The sequence below is a fragment of the Bidens hawaiensis genome, unplaced genomic scaffold (genome assembly GCF_021521415.1).
Source record: "Bidens hawaiensis isolate Kalapana, Puna unplaced genomic scaffold, B.hawaiensis_p1.1 tig00039149_1, whole genome shotgun sequence".
Taxonomy (NCBI): domain Eukaryota; kingdom Viridiplantae; phylum Streptophyta; class Magnoliopsida; order Asterales; family Asteraceae; genus Bidens; species Bidens hawaiensis.
Genome location: NW_027496892.1, coordinates 8,461 through 31,525, shown reverse-complemented (window position 1 = coordinate 31,525; position 23,065 = coordinate 8,461). Strand labels below are relative to the sequence as shown.

The window sequence follows — 23,065 nt, the reverse complement described above, 5'->3', positions numbered from 1 at the left end:
ATAATCAGAGTCTGTGTAAGCGACCAGCTCCAAGTCTCCTCCTCTCGGGTACCACAATCCCAGCTTCGGCTTGCCCTTGAGATACCGCAGTATCCTCTTTGCACCTTTCAAATGAGATTCTTTTGGATTTGCCTAAAAACGTGCACAAAGACAAACAGCAAACATTATATCAGGCCTAGATGCAGTTAAGTACATTAAAGAACCTATTATCGCCCGATATTGAGTTGGGTCCACATCTGCATCACCGTCTACTTCAGCACCCAATTTGTGATTGACGCAGATTGGAGTATCATATGGAGAACTGTCCTCCATCTTGAAGCGCTTGAGCACATCATGAACATACTTCGTTTGATGAATGAACATCCCGTCCTTCCTCTGATCAACCTGCAATCCTAGAAAGAAAGTTAGTTCACCCATAGCACTCATTTCAAACCTTTTCTTCATGACGGCTTCAAACTCCTGACACATGGAGACTTTTGATGCAGCAAAAATAATGTCATCCACGTATACTTGCACCAGCAGGATGTCGCTTCCATCTCTTTTGAAGAACAACGTGCTATCAATTTTCCCTCTTTCAAAACCATTCTCGAGCAAGTAATCCGATAAAGTTGCATACCAGGCACGAGGTGCCTGATGTAATCCATACAACGCCTTGCTCAACCTGTACACGTGATCTGGATAGTCTGGGTCAGGAAAACCCGGAGGTTGCTCAACATACACAACCTCATCAACTATCCCATTTAAAAACGCACTCTTAACATCTAGCTGAAACACCTTCATCTTTTCATAAGCAGCAAACGCCAGAAACAATCTTATGGCTTCCAATCTGGCGACAGGAGCGAACACTTCGTTATAATCAATCCCCTCTTGTTGATTAAAACCCTTCACGACAAGCCTCGCCTTGTTTCTTATAATGATCCCCTTATCATCTCTCTTGCACTTGAACACCCATTTTGTGCCTATCGCATGCACATTCTTTGGTTTTTCAACCAAAGTCCAAACTTCCATCTTCTCGAATTGAGCCAACTCTTCTTGCATGGCCTCGACCCACGAGCTGTCCTTTAAAGCCATTTGATAATTCTTCGGTTCGATCTGGCTTATAAAGCAGGTATACAGGCATTCATCGATTATTCTTGTCTCCTTAATGCTTGTATAAACACAGGTATGTTCATTCAAGCTATTTCTCGTTTGTACACCTGAGGACACATCACCAATCACATTATCCAGAGGGTGATCTTTATGAATTCTCGTGGTCGGAACAGCACCGACATGCAAATTATCTTCCAAATTAGAAGAGATCTCATCAATGGTTGTTTCATGCTGAGAGTGAAAAGGATTGATAAATTCTTCTTCAGTTGAGGCAGCAGGGGTACCGATAGTGTTTGATGAGTAAGGTTGACATTTTTCAATCAGCTGTCTTTGCAATAAATTTTCTTCCTCATCGAGTATCAACTTCGTCGCAGCTCTTTCTTCTTCTTCAGAAATCTCCAAATCCGGTACGTTAAACGACTTAAAAAGCTTAACATAGTCGAAAAGCTCAGCAGGTCCATTGCTTGGTTTTGGCGGTTGGTAACTTGTGATGTCAGTGTTACACACCACCTCCACCTTGCAAGTCGAAGTATTGAAGACCCGTCTGTTGGGAGTACCAACAACATAACCGACTAATATTCCTTCATCGGCTACTTCCCCAAATTTAGAATTTTTCTTCAAGATCGAACAAGGGGACCCGAATGGTTCAAGACCACTCAAGTTGGGCTTCCTTCCATGCATAAGCTCGTAGCAAGTTTTACCAAGTCTCTTAACGGTTAACACCCTATTCAGAACATAGCAGGCTGTAGCAACCGCTTCAGCCCAGAACATCACAGGAAGCTTCGAATCTGCCAGCATAGTCCTGGCTCCTTCAATTAAAGTTCGGTTCTTCCTTTCAGCCACTCCATTCTGTTGCGGAGTATACGGAGCGCTGTATTGATGTTCAATTCCTTTCTGAAGACAGAAGATCTCCATTTCAAAATTCTTGAACTCCGTACCATTGTCACTTCTGATGAACTTAACTGTTTTACTCATGACGTTCTCAACTTTAGTAATTAAACTCTTCACCATTTGAGCCGTCTCATCTTTCGATTTCAGAAAATATACCCACGAATATCGCGAGTAATCATCAGTGATCACCAAGCAGTAAGAAGTACCTCCCAGACTTTGTACATTCACTGGACCGAAGAGATCCATGTGAAGCAGTTCTAGAGTACTGGCAATTGAGTTGACCTTCTTGGTGAGATGGGATTTCTTGTGTTGCTTTCCCTTCTTGCATGCAATACATTTGTCTTCAAAGTTAAAACTTTTCAAGGGAACGCCCATCACAAGCCCATTTTTGACAATGTGGTTCATCTTCCGAAGATGAATATGCCCCATCCTTCTATGCCATAGTTCGGATTCTGATGCGCTTGCTTTCGTCATTAAACATGATTCTCCCAAGGCCATTTCAGTAGACCTCATATCCATCACATACGTATTTGTATCACGTGGAGCTGTCATCACTATCCACTCGTCTGGTATCTGAAAACCAGGCTTCAACACGATCGCCTCATTCTTCGTGAAGTGAACAGTATACTCCTTATCACAAATCTGCGACACACTCAGCAGATTGTGCTTCAGCTCTTCCACAAAATTCACATTCTCAAGTGTCATCTTCCCATTGGACACCGTTCCTTTTCCAGTTATTCTTCCTCCACTTTCACCAGCAAAACTAACTCTCGCTCCCTGAACAGGTTTTAAGTCGTGCAACAAGTATTTGTTGCCCGTCATGTGCCGGGAACAGCCGCTATATACAATCCAAAGACTGTGGGCAGCCCTGTTCAACTATTCCTGCACAATAAAGCAAATGATTAGAATCTAGGGACCCAAGACCAATTGGTCTTGGATCTATACATCCCGTACTTCTGCTTTCCAAAGTTAGCATTTGGATAATTCCTGTCAGTCCAAGTAGGAAATCTCATTGGAGATTGAGTGTGAGTCCTTCCAAACCTATGCGTATTGAAAGTATTATATCTAACAGTTTGGTTATTAGCATTGTAAAACTGAGGTCTATTTCTGTGAAAACCTGAATTAGTTACATTTCGAAACTTTGAATGGTTTTCAGTTTTAGCATTATTAAAATTTCCATTAATCTTATGCTCAGTTTTAATAGGCCTCACGCCTCTGAATTTCGGCGTCAGAGGACAATCTGCAACAAGATGTCCTAACTTATTACATCTAAAACAACACCTATACTCCATTTTCTTTTCAAAGGTTGTTTTGGATGTCGAGGCAGTGTTACCGGCCGTTCGTCTCACATAAGGTGGGACGTACGGGTTGAGTGGAGTACTCTTTTTAGAAGTTTTATCTTTTTCTCCACCAGTGGGTAACACCACCTTCTCTTTTGTCTTACCTGATTCGGACAACTTATCCGAATCCGATGAGACTGGACTCGTAACAGAAATATTCACACTTGAAACAGGCGAACTCGTTTCGCCACTACTAACACTCGGTTCTTTACTTGTAACCTTGATAGGAACTGTCTGAGGAACTTCAAAATCAGCAGATTTCTGTACACTAGGGTTAAAAGTGTAATTGTGGTTATACGGTGGTGGAACCTCGTGATAACCAATTCCTCCTCTCTTTGTAGAGGTACCTTGATCACTAGCAAGGTGATCAAGAATAGCTGAGGAATTTCTGAACTGTTCTAGTTTTCGGTTCAGTTCCACCACTTTCACCTGGTGGTCAGCAATCTGCTTTTCTCGTTCAGCAATCAGTTTAGTTTTTTCTTCTAAAACCTCATAACTTAGATCAATTACTTCAATTTTTTCAGCAAGTTTAGTTTTTAAGCTTTTAACATCTTTTTCACATGCTTTAATTTTAACTTTGTAACTGTTTTCTCTTGCTTTTGTGAAGTGATGATCTTCTTTAAGAGTTTTAAATTCAGCATCTAAACGAACATACTGATCAGTTATGGTAGCAAGTTGCTCAGACAAATTCTCACATTTAGTACAGATAGATTTAGAACTTACCTCGAATCGTTGATCATCGGTATCTGCCATGAAAGCTTTTTCCTTACCAGCAGCTTTCTCTTCTCCGGTAGTCTTCTCACGTTCTTCACTCTCAACCTTAGCCATATTTGCCTGTTCACCATTTTTATTCAAATGCGGGTTCCAGTTGTATTCACCTGCTTCTCTAGACAGCATGGCATTGATTTCCTTATTATTCCCAGTGTGCTGTGCAGGCCTGCCTTGACCACGTTCAACTCTCTCGTTTCTGCAATCCTTGGCAAAGTGCCCGGTTTGTTGACAGTTATAGCACCTCACTTTGGACTTGTCGAACCCTGGCCTGCCACCAACAAACTTTCTCCCTGTCTTTCTCATGAACTTCTTCACTCTCCTCACTATCATGGCCATCTGCCATTGTAAATCCATCTCCTCCAAATCATCAGCATCGATCTGGTCGTAGTCTTCATCTAGCATCGCTGGATCAACCACCTTTCCTTGAATGTAGTTTTCATAAGAAGCAATAAATGAAGCATAGAGGCCAAACTGCTCTTCAGCAGATTTGACGCTCATTGGCATCTTGGAGTAATTATTGCTTGTGGAACTTGAAGATCCACTACTCTGGCTTGCTGTCTGCTGAGTACCACTTGATCCACCCGCAACAAAGCAAACATCCCCATTTGTGTTTACTGACACATGCCCCTCCTGTGAAGAATTTGCACCCGACTCACCTTTCGAGTAGTAGGCGGCAGAGTCAGTCTTTGAACTTGTATTGGAGTTCACTTTAGCACCGTACATGCTCGGATCTTGAACCTGATCCATAGATGTTTCCTTTCTTACCATATTAAGCTCAAAAGTTCTGAGCTTGTTGACCGCGGTTTCAAGATCATAAGTAGAGAAGTCCTTGTCTTCTCTCATCAGTACAGTATACATCTCCCATTTTGGTGGGAGAGCATCGAGAAGTTTTTCTACAATCTCTTCTTCTCGGTAGGAAATGGAGTAGTTACTCAATTCAGTCATGAGATGATAATATCGAGTGATAATATCATCAAGAGATTCGTTCTTTAAGTACTTAAAGACTGAAAATTGAGTTTTCAGCAGCTTTATCTTTGAGGCCCGAATGCCTACATTTCCTTCGAATCTGCTCTCAAGAGCTTCCCAAAGCTCTCTAGCTGATGTATACTTTCTGAAAGTATGGAGGATCTCCTGTGGAAGAGCCATTGTGATTGCAGCATGAGCCTTGCTTTCGGCTTCGTACATCTTCTTTTCCTCCTCTTCCATTTTACTGTATTTCTTTATTTGGTCTCGACCCTCATACTCCATGATCGGTGGAATATATCCATCTTGGATGCATACCCACATTTTTGCATCCTGGTACTTAACATACTGTATGAACCGATCCTTCCACGCAACAAAGTCGGTTCCCTTCAGCAATCTTGGGGCCTTTGTAGCTGACCCCGCTTCAACTTCCATCTTGACAAGCTCTGAAATATTGATTGACGACATCCTTCTTGAAGACTAAGAAACCCGAAAAATTCTGAAATGGGCGAAGTTAGAAAAATTTCTTCGAAACAGTACTGTAGGCGAAGTTAAGTATAACTTCGCTTAAGTAATAACTTCGCTGGATCCTTCTTAAATTCGCGTAACTGGGCGAAGTTGAGAATAACTTCGCTTAGGATAAGCGAACTTAGAAGGTAAGCGAACTTGAAGAGAACTTCGCTGAACGAGGCGAACTTGAGAAGAACTTCGCTGAGTTAGGCGAAGTTGAGGAGGTAGGCGAAGTTGTGAATAACTTCGCTTCTCCTTATATCTTCGCTGAAACCCTACGAATTCTGACGGCAACTTCGCCTGATGAACAGCAACTTCGCCTGACGAACTTGAACTTTCTGCAGATCTGAAAAACGGATTCTAACGACGATTTTGATGGTTTGAAGGCTTAAACACACTGGTAGGAAGCTAGAATGAGCAAACACACCACAAACTCGTCCCGGTAACACCCGAAATGGAACGAATTCTACACCCGCGTGAATATCCCGAACCTCACAATCGAGCAAAAGCTCTGATACCAATTGTAGGTTCCCTGGACGGATCACACGAGATATCCCGGTCTACTCAGGTGCGGAATCCCTGCGTAGATCGTTACGAGCGTAGAAAGCAAACCAAACAAACACACACGAATAAACCAAAACACGTTATATATTAATAACCGAACTCACGTGATATGAATCACTGATACAGACTCTCGATTAACTCAAAACGACTAACTTAACGACTTAACGATTATCTGATTGATCGATTAACCTATAACCGTAAACAGTAAACTACTTAAATACACGACAACTTCGCTTCAGGCGAAGTTGTCAATAACTTCGCTCGTTGAACAAGTTCGCCTAGGCGAACTTGTTAACAACTTCGCTTGGTTAACAAGTTCGCCTAAGCGAACTTGTCAACAACTTCGCTGTTACACAAACAATTACATAAACAATATTACAGACTCGATTACAGACTTTAGACATATGAACTACTGACATCTATGCACCAACATTATGGTATTTAAGTCTTGTAATAGGAATTAGAGAAAAAATAGATTAACAAAAACGTATTCTTCTCTTTCTTAATGGTTATCTTGAATCAAACGAATCCATTTGTGCTTTCATTCCCGAATCCATATCATCTGGCTAGTGCTATGTCTTCCGGTCGTGTGAAACAGTCGGTCGCGGAATTGATCTCTTTATTAGCGGAAACCCTCGTCAACAACTACAAAGACCAATCTTTGAAGTTAGACCTGCTCACTACCCTCTTCCTTGTCTTGTTTGAGCAAATCCAAGCCATAATCGATGCGTTAGACAAAACTTCAACCAAATCATTCCTACCTATCACCACCAGAGCACATGGACCCGATATACAAGCGAATTTAGTTACTGCCATCAGTCTCAAACCATTAACAATATGTTCTAATTTCACAAAAATACCGTCAATTTCAATCACCCACCCTTCGAAAATGTCTTGGCTACTAAAAGTGCAATGCTCGTACCTTCCAGAAAAGATAATGATCAACATTCAAATTCCCCTCCACCCACACTACCATATATGTCACCCAAACCAAACCAAACCGAAATTCGGCACGTGCGTCTACCAATAATCTCATCCACAAAAACTCGCACAACACCCAAGTTGTGTCGTTGACCAATGAGGAACCAAAGACAAACGTGAATGGCGACCACCGTGGCATTACATTGAGATAACTCCTAACCCTATTGTACACCAAGAATGGCGACCACCGTGGGGAAATGATCCCGTCCTTCCTTAAGGACAAAGACGTTTTTTTCAGGATCGGATACGATAGTAAGGCCATTAGTCCAACATCCATGACCGACCTATAATGATGGCCCAATAAAGAGTCTTCAACCAAGTCAACATAGTATTGAATGAAAATAATAAGTCAATTCAACGATGCATAATTCAAGGGTTCAACATTTGACTTCATAAGTATTACCCATAATATTAGTCTTTTATTTAATGTTCATAAATCTATTAGTATTTAAGTCTTGTAATAGAAACTAGAGAAAACATAGATGAATAAAAATGTCTTAGTCTCTTATTTAATCTATTATGTTCTTGGAGAGTGGTTATCTCGAATTAACCGTATCAATTGGTTCTTTCATTCCCGAATCCATATCCTCCGACTACTGTCATGTCTTCCGGTTTTGTGAAACCGACAGTCGCGAAATCTATCGCTTTATTAGCGGAAACCCTCGTCAACAACTACAAAGAGAAATCTTTGAAGTTACGCCTACTCCCTACCCTCGTCGTTGTTCAGTTTGACCAAAACCCAAGCCATAATCGATGCATTAGCCAAAACTGCAACCAAATCATTCCTCTCTATCACCACCACAGATACAAATGAACCTGCTATACAAGCGAATTTGGTTACTGCCAACAATCTCAATCCTTTAACCATATATTCTAATTTCACAAAAAATACCACTGTCAATTCCAATCCACCACCCTTCGAAAATGTCCTGGCTACCAAAAGTACAATGCTCGTACCTTCTAGATTATATAATGATCAACATTCAAATTCCCCACCACCCACAATACCATATATGTCACCCAACCAACCCGCAATTCGGCACGTGCACCTACCAATAATCTCATCCACAACAACCCGCGCAACACCCAAGTTGTGTCGTTGACCAATGAGGAACCAAAGACAACCAGAACACGTGAATGGCCACCACTATAGCACAACATTGAGATAACCCCTAACGCTGTTGCACACCAAGAATGACGACTACCATGGGGAAATGATCCCGTCCTTCCTTGAGAACAACGACGTTTTTTTAGGACGAGAGTATTGATACAATACTAAGGCCATTAGTCCAACATCCATGGCCTGGGTGTGACCCATAATGATGGTCCAATAAAGAGTCTTCAACCAAGTCAACATAGTATAGAATGAGAAGAAAAGTCAATTAAATGATGCATAATTCAAGGGTTCAACATTTAACTTCATAAGTATTTACCATAATATTAGTGTTTTCTTTAATGCTCGTATTTTCTATTAGTAATTTTCTTTTGGTATTTTAGTCTTTTAATAGGAACTAGAGAAAACATAGATGAAAAAAATGTCTTAGTCTCTTTTTAAATCTATTATGTTTTTGGAGAGTGGTTATCTCGAATCAACTGTAATATATATATATATATATATTAGTGTGTTACATTCATTATATTTTTTAACATTTGGGCTATTTCAATTGAGATGTTTAGATTTTTAATTTTTTAACGAACGAACATGTTGATTTTTTTGAACGAACAATAGGAACACAATATTTGTTTTATGAAAAAGGGGTGGTAGGTGACGATGGTGGTTGATGCATGAGAAGGGAAGATGACGATGGTGGGTGTCTTGTTAGGATTAAACACACACACGAACCGAACACAAACACGAAAGAAATAAACGGACATGAGGATTTAACGTGGTTCGGTCGAAACTAACCTACGTCCACGGGTGGCAACTAGGTATATCTTTATTGAGTGACCATGTTTACAAGTACATAGCAATTTTTAAATAGAGACTAGTCTAGGGTTTGTAAATTATTGAATAAGAAATCTAAACCGGGCCGGGCTTCGGTCTGGTCACCCTTCACCCGTCGGCCCTTTAGACTTCAAATAATAAACCGGGCCAACAAGGCCTACGAACCCAACAATCTCCACTCGGAGGCCTTGAGTACTCTCTTCTGCACTCCTCGTCGTACTTATGTAATCTAACATTAAACTTCTAGCTGCCACCGCCTTCTCATCAATTAACCTGAAGGCCCCGTTGAAGCTCCCCAGAGCTCCAACACTTCAGTCATGGCTAAAACGGCCCCTGACCCATTCTCTGTCCCTACCGGCTCCCACTGAAACAAACTATCGGATCCTGAGATACCCTGAGAACAAACACTCTCCATATTCAGCAAGTAATTCACTGGAGAGACTTTTACAGTTGGAATACTGGTTTTCTTAATCCACTGTCGACCTGGAACTGTAACTGAAACACGGCCTGTGCTCCTACTGTCACGATGTCCTCCGACTGACTTAACCTTCCTAGCTCGTTCATCCTGAATCTTCACTTTGGCTCTGGGTTTGTTACTTGCAAAACGAGCCTTCTTCTGCCCACGAGATTCTGTGAACCGGACTTTGTCTTTCGCCAAAACTGGATCCACTCCTTTCGGTGACATATCTACCATATACAACGAACCCATTTTCTTGCCACGAGCAACCACGAGATTCCCTTTGACTACTTTCCAATGCCCATTCCCGAACTTAACACCGTGCCCCTAGTCATCCAATTGCCCAACTGAAATCAAACGTTTCTTCAAACTTGGAATAACCCTCACGTCTTTCAAAGTCCAAGAAGTACCGGTTGAAGTTATCAAATCAACATCTCCCATACCCGTAACCTCTAAAATATCATCGTTCGCTAGTCGAACCTTTCCAAAATCCCCAAAATTTAGATTTTTCATCGTTTCACTACAATGAGTGGCATGAAGCGATGCACCGGAATGCATCACCCAAGAATCAACGTTACTCTCAACACTAAGAACTAAAAACTCATCCCTGCTGACCCTGTCATCTGTGTCGTTTTCTGTAACGTTCACATCTTTCTTACCATTCGGACACTGATTCCTAAAGTGGCATTTCTCTTTACAAGCCCAGCATTCAATATCTTTATGAGTCCTAGACTGACTCCTCTTCCTGCTCCCACTGCCTCATTGTTTTCCCCTACCTCTGCCTTCCGTGACTAATATATTACCCGCTGATTACTTGAAATTCTGCCTCTTGAATCTTCTCCAAGAATCAAATCCCATCATAAGTAATTTTTGTAGACGAACTACAAACCGCGGTCACTGTTTGCGACCAACTGTCGGGCAAAGAGGACAATAACAAAAGACCTTGAACTTCATCATCAAACTTAATGCCGACTGACACTAAGCGGGAGATGTTCGAATTAATATTATTAATATGCGTTGTAACTGACCCACCCTATTTCAGTCTTGTTGTCACTAACTCTTTGATAAGATAGACTTTATTCGCTGCCGAAGGCTTCCCATACATGTTGGATAGTGCCTCTATCATACCATGGGCTGTGGTTTCTTTCATGACGTTAAACGTCACATCTTCCCAAAAACGACAGTGTAATACAAGACCTAGCTTTCTTGTCTAACTTCTTCCAATCTGCTTCTGACAACTATTCTGATTTTTCATCCTCAAACACTACATCCAAGTCTTTCTAACAACATAGCGCTTCAAATTGCATCTTCCACCAACAAAACTTCTATCCATCAAACTTCTGTATCGAAAACTTTCCGTCTTCTGCCATGACAATGATTAAAACGAAAAACTGGATAAAACAGAGACAAACACAATAATCGCACAGGCCTGAACTTAACTACTGTTCTACTAAACTCCGTTAAACAATCAACCTATTTAAACTGCAGCGGAATAACAAACTGCATATCAGAAACTGAAACTTTTAAACTAAAATGATAAAACCTGACAAATGCGGTTGGCACTGGTTCTCCGTTTCTTTAACACTTCTCCTGACTTAAAACTGTCTTCAACGAAAAATAAGATTTTGATTCAATTTTTCTAGACTCATGCAATTAATACACTAACCAAACTTGATTCTAAAGATTCTAGCCAAATAAACTGGGCTCCAACTCTTGTAACCACGGCCCAATTAAAACAGCCCAAAAGAGAAAATAAAATGATTTAGTGGGCGGCTCCTGCCCTTATCGTTGACAAAGAAATCAAATAATTAGTCACCTTTTGATTTTGCTTGTGAGACACATAAGAGACAAAACCAAATTGAATATGCTCTTACTCTTTTCCTGTGTTTTTTTGTTTTTGCACGAACTCCAAGAAAAATAAATAATAACTTTCTTCTTTCTGGTAAATTGTAAACTGCCAAACAAAGTGAAAACAAATAAAACAGTGGCCTAACGATCAGCGGCGGAAATCAGCGCAGGAACACGGTGGTGATGCGGTGCTCGACAAAACCCTAGTCACGATCGTCGAGCTGGGTATAGTGGCGGCGAAACAGCCGCGTAAACCCTAACGGCGATCAGAAAACCGTAGCGGCGGAACCCTAGCACAGTAGGGTGGCGGCGAAAGGTTTGGCGGCGACTGGGCTGGTTCTCGTGTTCTTCGTGTGATCCGAACCTAAGCTCTAGATACCACTTGTTTGGAGTAAACACACACACGAACCGAACACAAACACGAAAGCAATAAACGAACACGAGGATTTAACGTGGTTCGGTTTAAACTGACCTATGTCCACGGGTGGCAACTAGGTATATCTTTATTGAGTGACAATGATTACAAGTACATAGCAATGTTTATTAGATACTAGTCTAGGGTTTGTAAATTATTGAACAAGAAATCTAAACTGGGCTGGGCTTCGGTCTGGCCACCCTACACCCGTCAGCCCTTTAGACTTCAAATAATAAACCGGGTCAACAAGGCCTACGAACCCAACAATCGGAAGTTAACCGATGATGAAAAGGATAGACCGGCGACATAGAATATGTAGAGAAGATAAATTAAATTAGGGTTTGATAATTAAAGAATTTCACAAATAAATGAGATGTTATAACCCGTTAAAGGCTATCCGGGAATGGAAAAACTCATGACCTGCAAAAATTATTGTTTGATTATTAAGGGGTTATTTCACAAATAACTGAGATGTTATAACCTGTTTAACGGTTATCCGGGTTTAATGAGACTCATGACTCATGAAAATTATTGTTTGATTACAAAAGCGTTTCACAAATAAATGAGATGTTAGAACTCATTTAAGGAATATCCGGGTTTGATGAGACCCTTACCCCACGAATTCGGGTCAAATGTATGAGAAACCTCAAATCACAAATTAAAAAATCTGGTGACTTGAGAGGAAGTGAGGAGCAACCAAAAACTAACAAATAAGATTATAGTAGACATTTATATAGAATGATATTGTGCGCGTAAGAATTTGTTAGTGACTTAGTGAAAGAGAAATATTTTGTTTCAAATAAGAATTGCTTATTATAATCAAATGGTCTTTTGTCTTAGCGATAGCAAAATTTTAAATAAAACATTATATATTCAAATAATTAGGCCTCAAGTTCTGGATTATATATTTTTTTTGAACGGCCAACTAAGTAACGCCGAATACTTTGTACGCGGTCTTCATTGGCTAAAGTAGCCCGAGCCGGCCACTAGTCCGGACAGACAGAGCCCCTAACAGTCCACCTGTTGAGGGATTCACCGGATAAAACCACGTTCTGGATCATTAAAAATGTAATTTATATCATCAAAATTTTAATGAGTGAATAATGACGTCAAAGGATAAGGTTTCCAAAAGTCAACTCTTAACCATACAAATTCAAGTATTCTAACACACTATTCTTCTATAAATACCCCATCACTTGCCTCATAATAATTCATTCGTATACAAAGCAATCTAACTCTACAATGATATCTTTAAAAATGTTTGTTATCGTTCTCGTGTTCTTTTTGTTAAATCTTGTCTTGGGTGCTAGATCCCAAAATGATCCTCTAGCATTCTTTGTATTTGGCGACTCATTAGTAGACAACGGAAATAATAATTTTTTGATTACACCAGCAAGAGCGGATTCACCTCCATATGGGATCGATTCCCTCTCTCATCGTCCCACTGGTCGTTTCTCCAACGGTAGAAACATTCCAGACCTTATAGGTTGATCCTTAAACTAATATATATCCTTATATTCCATGTAATTATTTATTTTTAGTAACACATGACTGGTTTGATTTTTAAAAAAATATATGTAGAAACTTGAGTCATCGCATTTTTAATGTTTGAGGTTGATCCTTAAACTAATATATATCCTTATATTCCATGTAATTATTTATTTTTAGTAACACATGACTGGTTTGATTTTTAAAAAAATATATGTAAAAACTTGAGTCATCGCATTTTTAATGTTTGACTATACTAGCTTCACATTAACTTTTTTCTCTCTTATCATAACTATCTTAGCTTTCAATTTTATTTATTTACTTTTTTAATCTCAGTTTTCAATTACTTGACTATTTTGTTTAAATTACCCGATTACTTACATTTTAAAATTCGTATACAAAATATATGTGTAATTATATTTCCGCGTATTAGGTTGCCGAACAAAAAGTATTTGCTTTTTTTTTTCTTTCTGATTTTTCGAAAATGACCTCATTTTCGAAATCCACGTTATATATTTATTTATCTATTTTACTCTTTTAGGCGAACATATTGGGGTAGATCCATTATTACCGTACATGGATCCTCAACTGAATGGTAAAAAGCTCCTAAATGGTGCCAACTTCGCTTCTGCAGGGATCGGTATCCTAAATGACACCGGATTTCAATTCGTAAGTTGTTGTAACTTCATTATATTATGTTGACTCAAATCAGTATATTTAGGACCCTATATCAATTAAAAAAGAATTATAAATTAGATAAACTAAATAAAACAGTTGTGTATTGTGGAAGGGGGAGGGGGGGTGTTGATGCGTGACCTAGGAGTGTATGGTGTTCCACATCAAAATCCCCCCTCCCCTAAACGGTTGCCATTTGTCCATTTAATTAAATAATAATTTTCTTTTTACCCAACCGGCGACAAATCTATGTCCCCCCCACCCCATATCGCCGAGGGTAAAGTCGCCCAAAAAAAACTCTCACATGTCGACCCATTACGCATAGATTGTTAGGAACAAAGCGGCGATGCGGAAGCGAAACAACACAAACGATATAAACACGGGGTACAGAAAATAATAAACGACACAAATATTTTAACGTGGTTCGGCCCTAGTGAGGGGCCTGCATCCACGGGCTACAACTAGGGTTTCTCTTTATTAGCTCAGAACCAAATATTACAATTACATGACATGATTATATATAGAGATGGACCTAGGGTTTCTACCTTGGTGACCAAGAAAACTAGATGGACCATTCATTAACTTAATAACCGGCCCACAATTATCTTCTAACCAAAAGCAAATAACCTAGGACTTCAAACCCAACAATCTCTCGATTGAAGGTCTTGCGATAAACTCCAGCCCACCATTCAAGTAAATTGTCAACCTAGTTATCCAGTAACTCGAGTAATCTTCAATAACAGAAATATGCCAAGCCTCCAGTTCCAATAACAAGCTAAAACTTCAACAACAGAAAGTCTCCAAGCATTCAGTTCCCTAGGATCAAGCTAAGATTTCAACCAATCCACATAGTTTCCGCGAACCTTGCATCAGTTTCCCGAAAGGCCCATTGAAACTCCCAAGAGCTTCAATCCGGTCATAACAGACCTAGTCATGACAAAACCTGCCAATGACTCATCCTCAATCTCAACCGGCTCCCACTGATTCACATTATCAGCTCTAACGACTTCCAGAGGATATAACACTCTCCAAAAAACTACAAGCACACATGATAGATTTTATCATTCGGAATCCCGACCTTAAAACTTAAAGTCACATTGTAACTGTGCCGGAACACCACCCGCATTCCCACTATTTCAAAATCCCCGTCCAGATTTGAACCTCCGAATATGCTCGAGCTGACATCCTTGTGGCTCTAGGATTCATGCTTGTAAAATGAATTCACTTAGCTCTACCTGATTCAGCGAGCCAAGATTTTACTACTCGAAAGTTGTTTCACTCCTTCCTATAAACATGTACCTTCCCAAAGTCTTCAATCATAAGATTCATCAATATTTCACTATAGTGGGTAACATGAAATGAAATATACTAGAATCTTGAACCAAAGAGTTTTCACTGCCTTTCACTGAGTTCCAATGCATCACCTCCGGCGCATTCTCAGAAGCAGAATTTCCTATCTTTGGACACCAACTCGTAAGAATGTCCACATCTCCATGCAGCCCCACCAAATTAACTATGATAAGCTCCCATCGTCCATGTTATCCCAACCAATGCCAAACCAACACTCCAAGATATGAATCCCCAATAGTACTTCCCCGACACAAGATCCGAGTCACCTCAAATGTTGTACCACTGATCACCATCGAACAAGATAAAACTTCACATTTTCAAACGAACAAGAAGTAACAATCACATTTCCAGACCAACTAACGGGCAAACAGTTATAACATCAGTAGACCTTTCATGAAAAGCTAGCAGTGCAACATGTTCTATGACCGGGCCCACGATCAGTTAACGCAGACCATAACCGAAAGGTCATCCAAAAAAGAAATAGCTCACATGACTTGCCAGTGAGCTCATTTTTTCACTTATGTTATCACCATCACACACAGCATGAATATTATAGACACAGATAAATCATCACACATGCTAGACAAAGCCCCATCATGTTATAGACCGTGGTCTCCATGATACTGAAAGCATCATTCCTCATCAAACAATAGTAATCACATCCTTGCTTTCAATTCCAAAGCATTCCAACCCCACCGGTTCCATTTTCACATGTTTATCCCACATCAGTACCACATCCAAGTTCTCTTGACAAACCAACCAACCGAAATCTAAATCGTCGAACACTCCGATCACAACCATCTCGTCTCCAGTTATAACAATAACAAACAAGAAACATAGATCGAAGACAGTGGCTGACACAATAATGGCGCAAGCCTGAACTTGACGGCTGTTCTACTGAGCACCATCAAAATAACCGATCTGTTCATCTGATAACCGATAACTCAAAAACTGTAAAATAACCCATAAACAGTTACCTCTGACTTATGCTCTGCATGCAAATCTGACCTAAAGAAATTGTTAATCACAAAACAAGGTTCCTCAAAACAGGATTGATTCGAACTTGAATACAAAACCTTAAACTTGAATACGACACGTCCACAACATCCAAACACTTATCGACAACAACTTCAATCTAACCAAAAAGAATTATGGCTTCAAGAGTAGCTTTGCTACCCTTCTATCATAACAAACCAAAATATAAGAAAAAATAAAAATTCCCATTTACTTTAAATGGCACACACCCCACTAAAATAAAAATAAAAAGTGACCTGCTTCACCAAAAAACAAAATAAATGTTACATTCTTGCACACAATCCAAGAGAGAAAAACTTCACCCTTAATTTTTTTATTCCTTTGATGCAATAACAACCATCATCACAAAGGATAAACTTTTGTTCTTTTGGTATTCGAACGATCTGATGCTGGCGTTTCTCAAGGGTTTCGACCAAACCCTAACCTACCAAAATTTGGTCTTTAAAAAAAGAGAACGAGATAAACACTTCTGCGAATTGTCTAAGTGCAAACCATATGTAACAACGAGCCAAAGCTCTGATACCATTTGTTAGAAACAGAGCGGCGATGCAGAAGCGAAACAACACACAAACTAGCACAAACGATATAAACACGTGGTACAGAAAATAATAAACGACATAAGAATTTTAACGTGGTTCGGCCCCAGTGAGGGGCCTACATCCACGGGCTACGACTAGAGTTTCTCATTATTAGCTCAGAACCAAGGATTACAATTACATGACATGATTATATATAAAGATGGACCTAGGATTTTTATCTTGGTGATTAAGAAAACTAAATGAACCCTTAATTAACTTAATAACCCGACTAGAGGTGCACAAATCGGGTATTATGAAAAACCGGGTTCGGGTATGGAACCGGGTTCAGGTATGATCAGGTATTGAAAAATCGGGTATTAACAATAATCGGGTCGGGTTCGGGTCGGGTATTGGCTTGAAAAACCATACCCTGTGTACCGGGTTCGGGTAGGGTATTGAACTGGGTCTTTAATACCCGGGTATTTGAAGACCCTATTTTCGGATATTGAAAAAAACCCGTTTTATGGGTTTTGAATACCCTATTTTCCGGGTATTAAAAAAACTCATTTTCTACAGTTTTCTTCTATTAACGGGTCTGCTTCAATTTTTTATCCTAACTCCATTTTTTTGCATATAAACTTCAAAGTTCATTCAAACATACATAAACAACTAAACAATGATACAAAAAACATATATTTTATGTGTTTTCAGTTATTGTTTGATATATCAAAAGGTGTTGCTCTAAACAAGTATTTATATCATATACGTGCTTCAAAAAAGATCCGTTGGAGAACGACAATAGATCTATGGACAGCCGCACAAAAACACGTGCACAAACACTAATATCCTAGCATGCAAAAAATCCGGTTCAGGTATGCAAAAAACCCGAGTTTTGGGTATAGTTTAAACCGGGTTTCGGGTATACCTAGAACCGGGTTTCGGGTATTATCAGGTTTAGATCGGGTTCGGGTTTCGACATTGAAAGTCATACCCTATCCGTACCCTACGTGTAGGGTCGGGTTCGGGTTCGGGTATTAAAAACCCGGGTTTTAGAAAAACCGGTTCCGGGTTTTTTTTTCAGGTCCGGTTCCAGGTTCGGGTTTTTTGTGCACCTCTAAACCCGACCATCATTAGTCTTCTAACCAAAAGCCTAATAGCCTAAGACTACAAACCCAACATAGATATGGCACCAAGAGTAATATTAGTTCTATCACTCCATAATTTATTCATTTACTCAAGCATGAAAAACTCTACTAGAGTAAGGATAAATTTTAACTTAAGTGCTTTTAGCATTTGAAAGAATAAAGATTTATAATGAAGCTCATGACCTTCTCCATTTATTAAAGTACTCTTAACAATGAAAACCGTTCAATATTACTATAATATACGTAAACAGATTGAATTAGATTTGATAATTCATTTTTTTTCTTCTTATAATTTGGGAATTTAATTTCACAAAATAATCTAATTAAATATAGAGACAGGTAAGCAAACAACAAACAATTATAGTTGTTTACATTGTTTTCAATAGTTAAATTTTCAGAAGATATATAAGTGACACTAGATTAGATCTCTTGTACTACAAGGGGGTAATAAACAAAAACAACTAAATACATAGTTACATAATATTTAAATAATAACAAAGATTTTCGATTAAATATCAACTATCATAAAATTAGAGACAAATACATTATACATAAATACATAGTTACCTATAACATATTTATTTCTTTTGCCATACTTCAATTTAAGCTGTAAAATTACGACAAAAATTCCACGTTTAGCGTTATCACGTTTCTTGTAAGACGAAGACCTAGTGTTTGTTCTTTTAGACATATCCTGTTATCAGTATTAAGTAATACATGACAAACAAAAATAATACAAGTTAATGATCAATTATATGAATGCTTAAAATATGTTATGTTATTTGAGTAATGAATGATATGTATTTTAGAAAGTGAAATTCATTTTATAAATTTATATGTACTCAATAAACATCAAACAAAGATCATTTGGTATTCATGGTTTAAATCGTATAAAACAATAAACTTTGAAATCAATTAACATCCCAAATAAATATATCCCAATTAAGACAAAGATGAACATTTTGAGAAATTTTACTACTATTAGGATCGCATGCATGTAGATGCATATGATGAAAAAAATAAACCAAAATCATGTTAGTTATACCGGTAAAATAATAGCTGACAAAAAGAAAAAAAACACCAAACTAATAGCAACTATAAGAATGTTTGAATTATCAAAAATCGATATGCAATATATACACAATTAAAAGACGTATACTTACTGAAATGTCGAACACTCGAATGTGGGGCTAGTCGTATGATTGATGATGCAAACTAGGAATATTGCAAGTAGTTTTTTTTTACTTGCAATAAAAGTAGAAGTAGGTGAGGTTGAGAACTAACAGTCTAATATGAAGTATAGTGGCGTATGAGTAGTTGGAAACAATATATAGGGTATATATCGTTGAGTAAATAATTCAATTAAATTTATATTAGTAAGAGAAATAAAAAGAAAAAAAATGTGTGTCCATTTATGTTCATGTTTAATATTCTATTAACAACGATGATTACTTTTATTACTGTCTTTTTAATAATGATAATTACTTTTGTTATCTCTTATATTGTTATATCGAGATTTTAAAAGAATACGCGTAAATTTGCCACATAGGATTAATGATAATTACTATGATAATGATAATTACTTTTAAATGACAGATGATAATGTAAGGGATTATAAATTTGCCACATAGGATTAAGAGGAGCAAGAAAAAACTATGTGACATTAGGAGTTTTCTTTATTATATAAGTAAGATAATATAAGATTCGTACTTTTGTATTAAACTAATTAACCATAAATACATTTGTATTTAAGTTTTGTTTAAAAGTCAAGGTAATTTTTTTATTAATTTATTTAAATTCACTTAAAATAAAAATTAATCATTTTTACCATTTAAAAAATTTCAATGCCGAAGGAATATGACATAATCATCTTACTAGTTACCACTCTATCGCTAATGTGTCGGTTATTATTCTGTCTCTATTTAATCGGCTAGTGAAATAGTCACGGCAATAGGCCAATAGTTGCTTTCCACTGGCCGTATTTCATCATTGAATAGTTAATATTTCGGTAATTCCTTGCTAATATTGCTGACACTTTGTCAAAAATCACGTTACCTGACCTGTTATTTGATGAATTACCGTTGGTTATTGTCACATATAGCGACGGTTTATCTGTCAATGAAAGTCAATCATTTCGTAGTATATGTCGCAAATAGTCACGTGATGTAAACTATTCATTCAATGTCTTCTTTTATATGTTAAAATTGATATAAATTTACTTTTGATTTGTATTGTGACAAAAACATATCAAATCTCTGGTTTTGTGCCATACTCGTAGTTTTCCATTTCACAACTAGCTCGTTGGTGTTTCACAGGTGAACATAATTCGAATGCCATACCAGATACAACTCTTTGAAACATACCAAAAACGTGTCGCTGCTATAATCGGAACTAGGAAAACAGAAAAGCTCGTTAACGAGGCACTCGTTTTGATCACATGTGGAGGCAACGATTTTGTGAACAACTATTTTTTGGTGCGAAACTCTTTACGGTCGTTTCAATATAAGCTCCCCGCCTATGTCCAGTTACTCACCACCGAGTATGAAAAGATTTTAATGGTAATAACTCCTTACACCATAGTTCTAAATTTTTATCTTACAAAATTATAGATTTCAAAGATTAAATATCATATATATGCAGAGACTTTATAATTTGGGAGCACGGAAAGTACTTGTGACTGCCACCGGACCATTAGGCTGTGCACCATCGGTAATAGCATTGCGTACTCGAAAAGGAGAATGTGTAACGGAGTTGCAATATGCCTCATACCTATTCAATCCACGGGTGTCAGCGATGATCGGCTTGTTGAACAAGAAATTGGGTAGTCATGTTTTTACTTTCGTCGACGCGCATCATATATTCGAAGATTTCATCTCCAAGCCAAAAGCCTTTGGTAATTTCTATTTCTTTTGATTTTATAAAAATATATACAATTCATCAAGAGGATGTGTGCAGGTTTTGAGGTGACTAACACAGCATGTTGCGGACAAGGGCCATATAATGGGCTCGGCCTTTGCAAGGCGTGGTCAAGCTTGTGTTCTGATAGAAACAAGTATGTGTATTGGGATGGCTACCACCCGACTGAGAAGGCGAATCGGCTTGTGGTGCAAGAAATATTCAACGGCACCAAGTATATGAAACCCATGAACCTAAGTACCATTTTGTCAGTGAAAGCGTAGTTGTTACATTTCTTGCCATCTTATAGTACTTTCACAAATGCATGTGTAGGGTTGGTTACATGTGTTGTTTGATAAAGCAAATAAATATGTCAAAAATATTCTGAAGGTTTTTGATGCTTTTCATGTCGTATAAATATGGGTTATGATACGAGCCAGGCATCACTCGGACCAGCCCAAACCCTAGAAGACGAGGGAAAAGGCCACAAATCCACTCGGGTTAATTAAAAAGCTAGAGTACAAAATGACTTTTTAATTAAGTTGAATACTTATTTACTTTCTAACAAAGTAATTATCATTTAGTTAGTTTTCTTATTAATTTTGTTTTTCTATTTTAATGCAATTATTTTTCCTATAACCATAGTTTGAGAGATAAAATTAAAAAAGTGTCATCTACTCAACGGGATCCTATCAATTTAGTGCTTTCAACAGTCAGTTTATACTGACCATACCAGCCCTATACTTACAGTATTTGAAAAACTTGATCAATTACTCTCCCAAAATACCTCTGCCGCCACACAACACATCATTGCGCAACAGACAGTTGCCGACTAAACTAACACCAACTTTAAGCCGTCAACGCCACATGCAACAACAACTCGAACTCTCCACCCAACTATTTAATCGCCTAAGCCTTGGCCTAGAGCAAGACAATAACAAACATCAACAACCCCTCCCCCTGTCGCACCCCAACCTAACGGCGGAACATTCCAGGGCGCGACATAATTTGTATCATTGCTCAAGGAAATTAAAATAAATATAAAGTGCCGATATCAAATTTATTTCTTCAAATAAGTGTACATGATAGTTTCACAACAAAATAACTTAGAACAATTACATCATACTAAACAAATAATAGTTCTTTATTTTTATAAAACCTATACTCTAGCTATGTCTTGTATCTTCAATCATCCCAAATATCTACATGCGATATGCGTAAATGTAGATATATTTTTGGTCAACACAATGTTAAGAAAGTAATCACAATTTGAGATATATATATATATATATATATATATATATATATATATATATATATATATATATATAGGGGATGGTTCATGCGAGAAGTAAGATTATAGTGAGAAGTGCGAGAAGTAAATCTCAACCATTGATTACACAAATCAATGGTTTAAGATACAAGATGACATTTTTGTAAATAGTTTGAATACTTGGAAACATCTTTTATGCTTAAAAGGGCAAAAATGTCAATTATGTGTAGGCTTACAATAAGTAACGTCTGCTATCCCTCGTTTCACTCCCAAACTCCAAACTGCTCAACATAACGCATAGCGCGAAATCAGACTTTGCTAATGAAATTGATACACAAATCGATGATTTTAAACCACGATGATTTTGTTTGTTTGAATATAATAAGCAATCATGCCTCACTGCTTTGTTATGGGAGTGTTTTGAAGAAGAATTGGGGGGTTTCAATCTACTACGATGACCGAACCTTACACAATAGAGCCAAGGTATGTATAAAAAATTGTGGTACTTTTCAAAGTGCCGTACACATAATAATTTTTTCAACAAATGGTGGTGTTGGTTTGAATCTAAGTGCCCTACACTTCGAATATAATTGGTTGTAACTCGTCTTAAAATTGGGGGTTTTGGAACACCACTGCGTAGGATTACAATAGTTTTTGTATTTTGTTGTTTTCGTTAAACATATATTTATAATTTTAACCAAATAAAGTGAATGTTCTGACATTAGGTTAATGTGTTGCTCAACAAAGATTGAATATATGTAATTGTGTTGTGTAGTTAGTAATATATTATAGATGATAACTATTTGCGAAAAGGCAGTAACTATGCAGTTGTGTAGGGATTATTATTTGTTGTGTAGGATAGTAACTGTGCAACTGTGTAGGGGATCATTATTTGTTGTGTAAGATAGTGTA

General features: G+C 38.0%; 1 protein-coding gene across 1 annotated transcript; it reads left to right on the top strand.

The window, feature by feature from the left end:
- Positions 1 to 13,016: 13,016 nt before the first annotated feature.
- LOC143591038 (GDSL esterase/lipase At5g18430-like) lies at positions 13,017 to 21,164 on the top strand. The gene is made up of 5 exons (XM_077071360.1): positions 13,017 to 13,260; positions 13,804 to 13,931; positions 20,301 to 20,543; positions 20,626 to 20,878; positions 20,941 to 21,164. Exons 1-5 carry the CDS (start codon positions 13,017 to 13,019, stop codon positions 21,162 to 21,164), a joined length of 1,092 nt encoding a protein of 363 aa, XP_076927475.1.
- The last annotated feature ends 1,901 nt before the right edge of the window (positions 21,165 to 23,065 follow it).

Bases quoted from the DNA above. Each gene is read 5' to 3' on its own strand.
- LOC143591038 (XM_077071360.1), top strand. From the start codon at position 13,017: ATGATATCTTTAAAAATGTTTGTTATCGTTCTCGTGTTCTTTTTGTTA. The intron at 20,544-20,625 runs GTAATAACTCCT...ATATATATGCAG, and splicing joins AGTATGAAAAGATTTTAATG to AGACTTTATAATTTGGGAGC. The intron at 20,879-20,940 runs GTAATTTCTATT...GGATGTGTGCAG, and splicing joins CTCCAAGCCAAAAGCCTTTG to GTTTTGAGGTGACTAACACA.